Below are 11,088 nucleotides of genomic sequence, written 5' to 3'. Positions count from 1 at the left end.
TGTGACAAGAGCTGTTATAAACAGCGGTGCCCTGGTCACTAAGCTGTAGACTAGACCCTAGCTTGGGAAAGTAGAGTTATAAATTTGTTTCTATTTATGTTTCCTAGAGGAGAAGACATCTGAACCAACTGTTGGAAAGTTAATTGGAGGAGAAGGATAGCAGGCAGAGAATATATTTGCAAAGGTCTGGAGACAAAGCAGAACAAAACATTTAAACAGAATTGGACTCCTGGCTTTCAAGAGAGGGACTATCACAATAAAGGTTGTTGAAACTAGGTCCAAATTTTGCAGGGCCTTGTATGTCATTCTAAGGAATTTAACTGTAATCCTATAGAAGGGGAAGTTTGAAGGATATTAAGCAAGTGATATAGCTACATTTGGATTTAGGAAGGTAACTCTGGCAGACTGTGGAAAAATAATTGGCCTGAGAGAGTTCAGAGACCCGTTTAGAGGCGTCTGAAATAATCTAGGTGAAAAAATTCTGAGGGCTTTAAATAAGGCAGTGACAATAAGAAGTGGAGAAGAGGGGAAGAATTTGAGATATTTAAGAACTTTCAGGGAATTCCCTGGTGATCCAGTGGTTAGGACTCTACACTTTCACTGCCGAGGGCCCAGGTTTCAATTCAATCCCTGGTCGGGGACCTAAGATCCCGCAAGCCGCGCAGCACAGCCAAAAAAACCCCAAAAATAGCCCTTTACATCACATAGCACTGTAATTTACCTGTCTCATCTGCGGGCATAGAGGAGCACTGGCTTTATGGATAGGACTTTGTGTTCATCCTTGTATCCTCAGCGTCCACTCAGTAACTGGCAGAATTGCTTTTGGTGAGGGCTGGCAGATGAGTTCGGAAATGAAATACGAGGGGGAGCAGTATGGAGGAGATCAGAAGAAAGGAGTATGCCTAGGAGAGTGCTGAGAGAAAAAAAGTGAAACGCAGGAAGTCCATAAACGAGAGTGGGTAAGAAAAATCTTAAAAGCTATTCCCCATCTCTTCCACTGGTTCCCAATTCTTCGCCCTCCCGAGCCTCACGAGCTACAACCAGCATCCGGTTTACCCGCCACTCGCAGGCGGCTCCGCCTCCCTGGCACTCAGGGGATAAAAGCCCTTCAACTCTAGGCCATTCCCTCTCCGTGGCACTGGCTTCGTTTCCCCTCCTTCTCTTCCTATACTTGGAGGACCGCCTCCATTGGCTAAGCCACGCCCGCCTGGGGGGGGTCCCTCGGGTTACAGGTTACATTGGTCCCGCCCCCTCCCCGGGATGGCTCTCGGTCCGCCCCGCCTCCGCCCGCCCTGCCCAGCCTTCGCTCGGCTTTCGCCAGGGGGCGCATCGCAACCCGCCCGCCGCCCGCGAGAGAGTCTGTCGCACACACCCCCTCCTCTCCGCGCGCCGGCGGTTCCCAGCCGACTACGCCTCCGCTCCGAGTCAGCCGGGCTGCGCCCGCTCCGACTCCGGGAGGGGTCGGGGGTCCCGAATGGCCGCGGCAGGGTCTAGGAGGCCAAACGTGTGAGCTAACGGGCGTCATGGAGGCGGAGCAGAGGCCGACGACTAGGGCCAGCGATGGGGCGACCCCTGGGCTGGAGAGGGCGCCTCCTGCTGCCCCGGCGTCTACAACCACGGCCTCGGATCCGATCCCTGGGTCCAGGCCCGGGACCGGGCCCGAGCCCAAGAGGAGGCAGCTCGGGACGCTGCTCCAGCCCACGGTCAACAAGTTCTCCCTTCGCGTGTTCGGCAGCCACAAAGCAGTGGAAATCGAGCAGGAGCGGGTCAAGTCAGCGGGGGCCTGGATCATCCACCCCTACAGCGACTTCCGGTACTGGGGGTCCGGCAGGGAGGGCGGGGGACACAGATCCCACCCTCACGGGCCGCGACAGGGGGGCCGGGCCTGCCCCACCCTCCACGGACACTTCATTTCCGGCCCAGGGGTCCCCTGTTGGGCCGACAGAGTCACTTCCCCCAACCTAGCCCGAGAATTCTTGGGTGAAGGATCACCAGCCGGAGGTCCTTGGTGACTTTTCATGCTGGGGGCGCCGGAAGGGACAAGCGGACAACAGAGACCTGGATTTCCCATTTCAGGAACCCGGTACCCGACCTGCACCACAGGGAATACTGGAATTAGGGACTGCTCTCTCCTCCTGTCCTGCTTGCTGGGGATCTGGGGAATTTTGTCATGTTCCGAGGCTCTGGGTCAGCCTGAGGGAGAAACCAAGCCCCGCTATTTCCCACTGTCCCCATTCCCACCCCCAGCACCCGCCTAGTTCAGCAGGGCAGGCGACCAGAAAAAATAGGGACGCTGCGGAAGGGGAGGAGGGAGTGTCCAGACAGTAGTTCTGATCGCTGTCCCTGGTGCTGAAGGCGGCATTCGGCAGGGTAGGGCCTGGACGCAGAGCGATTTGAGACAGCAACACAGGGGCAAGGCCACCCCCCATATGACCACCGCCCAGGTGACTACCAGACCGAAGGAACGAAGAGTGGGGGTGGGGCCATTCCATAGTCCCCATCAGGCTGTACCTCTACATCAAGGTCGCTAGGGGAGGAGAGCAACCCTGTCCTTGGGGGAAATGAAGGACAGCTTCTGGATGTGGCAAGGATGCATGCAAAGCACCTAACCTGGGGAGCTAAATGAGCAGAAAGGATGAGGTGTGAATCAGGGGCCTGGAAACACAATTGGAGACGTAGACATCATCTTAATCCACAGACATACACACTCCCTAAATGTTCCTCTTTCTCTCATTTTTCCTTTCATTCCCCTCCTTTTTACTGCCTCATTCTCACCCTACCAGTGCACCTTTTCTAGTCTCCTGTGGATCTCCCTCCCCTCCCCCATTTCACCCTCAGATGTATCCCCAGAAGCCATGTATCCCCCTTATTATTGTGCTTCTTTTCTGTCCTCTCTCCTGCATCACACGCCAGGCTTGTCACTGCCTGTGAGTCAGGCTGTGAAGATGCTCTATGGCTAGGCAAACCCTCTTTCCCTCTCCTCTCCCAGCTTACAGTACAGGATTTCTCCAGTGGCCAGGAAAGAGAAGAAGAGGGGATCCAGGATTTGTTGTTGATTGAAATCACACAGTCTGAAGGGCTTCCTGGAGGCCTGGACTTGGGGACCACCAAACTTCTTTCTGGGGCTGAAAGGGCTGATTTTTGCAGTCAGAGTCAGAAGGGACTGGGTCCTGGGTTGATACTGCATCTAGGTGTGTCCTGGAATTGAAACCACCATAGCTACTTGGGACCCTGAGATTGTCCAATGAACTTCTTTGAATGAAGGCTTCACCTCACTCCCTCCTGACCTCTTCTTTTCACAGCTTCCACCACAGCAGTATGGCTCTCCCCTGCCCATACCCTTGCCTGGGCTCAGCCAGAGTCCCATTGGGCACAGGGAGGTTAGGGGAGGAAAGGAGTGCAGAGCTTCAAGCCTTGCTGTCTCAGGATCTGCTATAGAGCTTCTCTGTATGTGCAGCAGCACTGTCTGAGGTGCTGTGGAGGAGGGAGGGGCATACCTGAAAAGGTATTTCAGTTGGGAGGCAGGACAGATCATCCCCACCCTGGGACACAGATGAGCAGATCCCAGCAGAGAAACAGAAACTATGGGCCCAACTGTGTTGGGGAGGAGAGATGGGGTGGGGAAAGCTGGGGAGGGCTAGGGAAGGCATGAAGTCCTAGACTAGGAATGGACAGAGAGCTAGAGATGGGAAAAGCAGCAACCTCTTCAGAAATCTGGGGATAAAGAGTGGGTGAGTCATAATCCAAATAGTGCTTGTACAGCACAGTCACATCCGTTGTCTCAGTGCATATTTTTTCAACAACGCTATGAGATCAGCACAGGGTATTTACCTTTTGTTAACTTAAAAAATATTTAATAATAAGAATATTTAATAATAGTGACATAGATCATATACATATAGTAAGGATATTACATATATATTACTATATAAAGAATATATATATGCACATTAGGGATATATTTAGTAGGGATATATATATATAGTAGAGATATATATAGTGAATATATAAGGTAGATATATATAGTATAGTACATAGCAGGATATATATATATACACATACACACACACACACACACACACACACACACATATGAAAGAATAATTGTAAAGCAAACTCACGTGTAACAACTATCTAGGTCAAGAGAGACTACATTGCTGATACCCCAGAAGGCTCCCTGCTGCTCTCACATTCCTTTCCCAAACCCACTATTCTAACTTTTGGTACTCATTTTCTTACTTTTCTTCATAGTTTTACCACTTTTCTGTGAATCCCTAAATGACGCAGTTTAGTTTGGCCTATTTTTGAATTTTGTATGTGTGAAATCATACAGTGTGTATCCTTTCGTTTCTCAACATTTAATTTGTGAGATTCCTTCGTACTGCGGAATGTAACTGCAGTTGGGTGATTTCACAGTTGTATAATATTCCAGGGTAGGAGTGTATCATAGTGTATTTATCTATTTATCTATTGTGTTTATCTTATTTGTCTACATTTTTCTACTGATGGACATTTGGATTATTTCCAGATTTAATGCTGTTATCCCTGTATATATCTCCTGGAGCACATTTTTCCCTTGAATGTGTGTATACCTAGGAATAGAATTGCTGGGTTGCAGGGGATGCAAATGTTTAACTTTACTAGATAATTCCAAACTATTTTTCCAAATGGTGGTCCCAATGTACACTCCCACTAGCTGTGAATGGTCATTCTGTTGTTCTGTATCCTTGCCCACTTTTGTCTGAGAGACTATCTACTTAGTCTGGTGGCTGACCATCATTGTGAAATATCACTGTGGTCTTACTTCCCATCCCATCCCTACCTTAGGTTTTACTGGGACCTGATCATGCTCCTGCTGATGGTGGGGAACCTCATTGTGCTACCTGTGGGCATCACCTTCTTCAAGGAGGAGAACTCCCCACCTTGGATCGTCTTCAACGTCCTCTCTGACACTTTCTTCCTGGTGGATCTGGTGCTCAACTTCCGCACAGGCATCGTGGTAGAGGAGGGTGCTGAGATCCTGCTGGCACCGCGGGCCATCCGCACACGCTACCTGCGCACCTGGTTCCTGGTTGATCTTATCTCCTCTATTCCTGTGGATTACATTTTCCTGGTGGTGGAGCTGGAGCCCCGACTGGACACCGAGGTCTACAAAACAGCTCGGGCCCTGCGCATCGTGCGTTTCACCAAGATCCTCAGCCTGCTGCGGCTGCTCCGCCTTTCCCGCCTCATCCGCTACATACACCAGTGGGAGGAGGTGGGGTGGGGAGGTGGGCAGGGGGCTTGCAGACTACTCCAGACAGCGATATGGGTGGGGCTCCTGGCGACTTTATGGGGTGGGGCAGATGGGTGGGGCTTCCAAGGGAGGGCTGTCTCCAAAGTTGATAGAGGAGAAGCAGGGACAGAATGAGTGTTCAGGGGATGGGTCCTCAAGGTGAGAAGGTGGTGGTGCAGGAGGGTGGAGCACAACTGCTGGACAAAGACTTGAGGGTTAGTTGGACTCTGGGAGGAAGGTGTAGGAGAGGAGTTAAGAATTGCAGAGTGTGGGAGAGGCTTGAGTTTCAGCTTCAGGACAGCAGCAGATTTTAGTGGTTCAGAGTGTGGGCTCTGCAATCTCATTGCTTGTGGTCAGATCCCAGTTTTACTGTTTACTGTATGAGACTTGGTTTCCCCTTCTATAAAATGAAAATGTTAAATATACTTACATATGATAAGGTTGTAAGGATTAAAGAAGTTAATACCTGTAAAGCACCTAGAACAGTGCCTGGCACATAGTAAGTTCTCAGTAAATTACCTATTATTATTTTTGTTATTGGAGGGGAAGAGGACTTCTGGCATTAATCGTTATATATGCCCTGGGGACATTACACTGTGAAATGCCCTCTCTCCTCTTTCCCAGGCTACACTTGGGCAACTTGTGCAGCAGACCTTTTTGAGTCTCTGCTGTGACACTTGCTGTGTGACTTGGGGCACATGATTGGCATCGATTTTCCTTTTTCTAAGATGAGAGTAGTAATACAACCTCCTTTGTATTAGTTATATATGCTGTAAAGCTCTATACGAGTGAATAATAGCCACAGTTTTGACATTCATGAGGGCCGGGGCTAGAGAGAAATTCAAAGAGAGTATTTGCAAGGCCAGGAATGGAGAAGTACTGGCAGAGAGGGGTTCCTGTCCACAGCAGCCCCTCCTCGGACTCCTCAGATCTTTCACATGACCTATGACCTGGCCAGTGCTGTGGTTCGCATCTTCAACCTCATCGGAATGATGCTGCTGCTATGTCACTGGGATGGCTGTCTGCAGTTCCTGGTCCCCATGCTGCAGGACTTCCCTCCCGACTGCTGGGTCTCCATCAACCATATGGTGGTGAGAACTCCCCACAGTTCAGCCCCTCCTGGGCCTTCCAAGGGCTCTTCTCCCTGAGCAGGAGGGATGAACAAAGGGGGCAGGAGGTGGGAGATGATGGAGAGATGGCCAAAAGAGAAGACAGGAGAGAGGAGGTGGGGAGGTGAGAGGAGAGTGGAAAGAGGCCCGGAAGAAGTGTCTGTGTGTTGGAGGGAGCAGGCAGGGAAGGAAACCTAGGCAGCAACTGCAGCCCCCATGCTGTAAAAGAGGCCCCTTCTGTCTCAGGCCCCCCAGAACCAAACCTAAGTTCCTCCCCTGGCAGGCAGGTCTAAAGTAGAAGGGGGCAGACAGAAGAACTGAAAGAGAAGAGGGGGCAGGAGGAGAATGAGGCTCTGAGGGGTCTGTGCCCAGCTCTGCAATACGCTCTGCCCCCCAGAACTACTCGTGGGGCCGCCAGTATTCCCACGCCCTGTTCAAGGCCATGAGCCACATGCTCTGCATTGGCTACGGGCAGCAGGCACCTGTGGGCATGCCCGACGTCTGGCTCACCATGCTCAGCATGATCGTGGGTGCCACGTGCTACGCCATGTTCATCGGCCACGCCACTGCCCTCATCCAGTCCCTGGACTCTTCTCGGCGTCAGTACCAGGAGAAGGTCAGCAGGGGCAGGAGAAGGCAGGGGAGGGGTGCTGGAGGCTGGGTAGCTCAACTTGGAGCCCATTCTGACGCATGCCCTTGTTGGATCTCTGTGTCCTGCCTTGCCCCATGTCCATTTGTGCCATGTGTGTACTTTTTCCTTGTTTGGACCAATGCACCTGTCCTTGGACCCCCCCCCCATGTCTGACTTTTCTTGTGATTGTGCTCTGTGTCCTCCCTGTATCCACCATTATCTATATACCCTTCTGCCTCCATGTTTCAACCCTCTGGGTTTGGCCCACGTCTGTGACCTTCCTTCACACACCGCTCCCCACACACTGTTCTGGCTCCACATCTGTCTCTGTGTTTTCTTGCCTGCTGGCCATCGGCTGGCTCTCCAGTACAAGCAGGTGGAGCAGTATATGTCCTTCCACAAGCTGCCAGCTGACACACGGCAGCGCATCCATGAGTACTATGAGCACCGCTACCAGGGCAAGATGTTTGACGAGGAAAGCATCCTAGGAGAGCTGAGCGAACCACTTCGGGAGGTGGGACTGGGCGGGGCCCTGGAGGGAGGCTCTTCAAGGACCTGGGCTTCTGGGATGCCATCTGGGGTGGGGGCTATTGGTCAGCACGTGCACCTACAGGGAGTGGGGCCTACAGAGGGCCCCATGGGAGGTCAGGCCTTTGGAGGACTTTTAGGGGCTAGGGTCTTTCTTGAAGCTCTTATAGGGGTGAAATATACTGGGGAGGGCTGCAGGGGTCTCTCTTTGTGGGGGATGGTCCTGTGAAGGCTCATGGGAGAGCTCTGAAGGCAGGAGCTTAGAGATGGTCCCAGGCCCACTGAAGCATACCCGTCCTTTGGCAGATCATGGCCCCAGGGGTGGGGCTTCTGGAGACAGATGAGCTCGATGGGGGCACCTCGGGGCAGGGGGCACAGCCTGCCTGACAGGCCCCTCCCCTGCCCAGGAGATCATTAACTTCACCTGCCGGGGCCTCGTGGCCCACATGCCACTGTTCGCCCACGCCGACCCCAGCTTCGTCACGGCCGTGCTCACCAAGCTACGCTTTGAGGTCTTCCAGCCGGGGGACCTCGTGGTGCGTGAGGGCTCCGTGGGCAGGAAGATGTACTTCATCCAGCATGGGCTGCTCAGTGTGCTGGCACGTGGCGCCCGGGACACCCGCCTCACTGATGGATCATACTTTGGGGGTCAGCAGGCCTCAGGGAGGGTCGGGGGGTCTGGAGCAGAGGGCAACTGCTCCCCTGGATCAGGGTCTTCACCTGGCTATGCTGCAGGATCAGAGAGTTGCAGCTCCTCCCCAGGCCTATTCAATCAGAATCTCTGGGTCTGGGGTCTGGAGTTCTGTATTTTTAAAAGCTTCTTAAGAGATTCCAATGTATAGCCAGGTTGAAAATTACTGGGCCAGTGGGCCTTTTAGAACCCTTAAGCAGTGAAATCCAAGGATCTCATGAGATTTCCATGAGAGAAAGATAGGAATAAAGCAGTGCTTTCCCAGGGGCTTGACCTCTGTGGCTCCCTTGTGGAATGCCTTGGTGGTATGAATCAGGGACCCAGCCTGTGGCAGTGGGGGCAGTTCTGCCAGCTGCTACCCAAAGTGATTTGAGGCTCATATATTCTCGCAGTCCCCAAATCACCCACCACCTTCCAACCTCCCCATTGTGTTACCCTTTGCCCTTTGGCACTGCTTTTCTCCTTCTGGGTTGCCCTTGGTGTTCCTTCAAAGGGGTGGGAGGGGAGGGCACACAGAGGGCACTGCCCCAGGCCTACCCCTTGGGCTAAAGCAGTGGAGGTGGGTTGGGAATTTAAGTGGAGTGGAGTAACTAGGAGTCTGGGGGCCAGCAAGAGCTGCCTGGTCATCAGCTTTAATTTGGACAGAGTGAGAAGGACAGTAATTATGCAGGTCTGGAGAGCGACCATGCTTGGAGCATTTAGGGACCCTGGGTGGGTGGGTAATCGTCAGTTTCTCCCATCTGGGGAGGAGCCTGAGGAATATGGGTCAGCTGCTGCAGGCCCAGTGAGAGGGAGTTCTGTGGACAGTGATTTTGAAGGCCTCCTCCCAACTTCACCAGAAATCTGTCTGCTGACTCGGGGCCGACGCACAGCCAGTGTGCGTGCTGACACCTACTGCCGCCTCTACTCGCTCAGCGTGGACCATTTCAACGCCGTGCTCGAGGAGTTCCCCATGATGCGCCGGGCCTTCGAGACAGTGGCCATGGATCGGCTGCGCCGCATTGGTGAGGCCTTTCCACCCTGTCTGCTCTGGGTCCAGGCTGTGCCCTCACCCCGTGTCCATAGCAAGGAGTCCCCAGCGGTCCAGGGCCCAGGCTCCAGCGCCTCAGCATCACACCCCAGCCCAACCTAGTCCCAGCAAATGCCCCAATAGGGCTTTCAACACTGGCTCACTGTCCTTACCATTCAGCATCTCCTACCCTTGGAGATATCACCCCAAGTTCCCATGCCTTGAATCCTCCTTCCCTGAGTACCAGTCCCTGACCCTCACCATCTGTGATACATCCTCATCCCCTGACCCTCTTCCTCCAACCCCCATCTCCCAATCTCCATCCCCCAACTCCATCTCCATCCTCTTGACCCCTATCCCCTACCTTCACCCCACCACCATCCCTTGACTCCATCTTGTTACCCCCATACTTTTGATATCCAACCTTCATCTTGGATTCCTTTCCTATCCTTAACTCCTGCCCCCGGGACAATTTCTAGGCAAGAAGAATTCCATACTGCAGCGGAAGCGCTCTGAGCCAAGTCCAGGCAGCAGTGGGGGCATCATGGAGCAGGACTTGGTGCAACACGACAGGGATATGGCTCGGGGTGTTCGGGGCCTGGCCCCAGGCACAGGAGCTCGGCTCAGTGGAAAGCCGGTGCTGTGGGAGCCACTAGTGCACGCACCCCTGCAAGCAGCCGCCGTGACCTCCAATGTGGCCATTGCCTTGACGCACCAGCGGGGCCCTCTCCCCCTCTCCCCTGACTCTCCAGTCACCCTCCTTGCTCGCTCTGCTCGAAGATCAGCAGGAGCAGGCTCCCCAGCCTCCCCACTTGTCCCTGTCCGAGCCGGCCCTCTGCTGGCCCGGGGACCCTGGGCATCCACTTCCCGCCTGCCGGCCCCACCTGCCCGAACCCTCCATGCCAGCCTATCCCGGGCTGGGCGCTCCCAGGTGTCACTGCTGGGGCCTCCCCCAGGAGGAGGTGGACGGCGACTAGGACCTCGGGGCCGCCCACTCTCAGCCTCCCAGCCCTCTCTGCCTCAGCGGGCAGCAGGTGATGGCTCTCCTGGGTGTAAGGGCTCAGGAGGTGAACGCCTGCCCCCCTCAGGGCTCCTGGCTAAGCCTCCAGGGACAGCCCAGCCCCCCAGGCCATCAGTGCCTGAGCCAGCCACTCCCCGGGGCCCCCAACTCTCTTCCAACATGTGAAACCTTTGGGTAAGCTCTTGGGTGCCGTAGCATGTGCCAGAGGGCAGACGCCTCTTGGGGACACCAAGGGGACCTGAAACACTGCTCTATGGGAGTATCTCCCCTTAGTACCAAGAAGATGGTCTCTGTTCTCAGCTCAGGCGCCTTGCAACCTGACATCCTCCTAATTCATTCACCCATTCATCAAAGATACTTAGCGCCTACCATGTTCAAGGCACTGTACCAGACGCTGTATGTCTCCACTGCCAAGTAGAAGTGACTCCAAGCCCTCTGATGAGGGTATTCCCCTAGCCATGGTCCTGCCAGGTGCAGGCCTGGGCCCATGATCCCATCTTACTAAGCACAAGTACTTGCCACCACCATCACTGCCAAGTAACTAGATGTCTCTGTTTTCCTGCCCATGACCTTGCAGGTTCTGCCTGGCATGGTTATCTTCCTGTCCGCTAGCATAGCTGGGCACTGCCAATTACCTGTCCCCCCGCTGCTGTCAACAAATGTCTTGGGTCCCTGGTGTGGGCATCCAGCTTTACTGCCATGCGTGGACCCTCCCTGTCTATACCCCCTGAGTGGGAACACACATCTCCTGACAAGTTCCTTGCACTCTCTGTCTCTGTGATAGAACTGCCTTTTTGTAAACTGAGAGCCACCTCCTCCCTATG

At 53.8% G+C, this 11,088-nt stretch overlaps 1 protein-coding gene across 1 annotated transcript; it reads left to right on the top strand.

Moving 5' to 3' along the window:
- Positions 1–1,523: 1,523 nt before the first annotated feature.
- On the top strand, positions 1,524–10,429 carry HCN3 (hyperpolarization activated cyclic nucleotide gated potassium channel 3; the record flags this gene model as incomplete). Its single annotated transcript, XM_082676543.1, has 8 exons — positions 1,524–1,813; positions 4,828–5,257; positions 6,205–6,366; positions 6,782–7,000; positions 7,383–7,529; positions 7,951–8,191; positions 9,074–9,238; positions 9,723–10,429. 8 exons carry the CDS (start codon positions 1,524–1,526, stop codon positions 10,427–10,429), a joined length of 2,361 nt encoding a protein of 786 aa, XP_082532669.1.
- Between the last annotated feature and the right edge of the window lie 659 nt (positions 10,430–11,088).

The sequence above is a fragment of the Grampus griseus genome (assembly GCF_964374135.1).
Source record: "Grampus griseus genome assembly, chromosome: 1".
Lineage (NCBI taxonomy): Eukaryota > Metazoa > Chordata > Mammalia > Artiodactyla > Delphinidae > Grampus > Grampus griseus.
The sequence above is the reverse complement of the archived record's forward strand: the minus strand, read 5'-3'. Positions and strand labels throughout refer to the sequence as shown.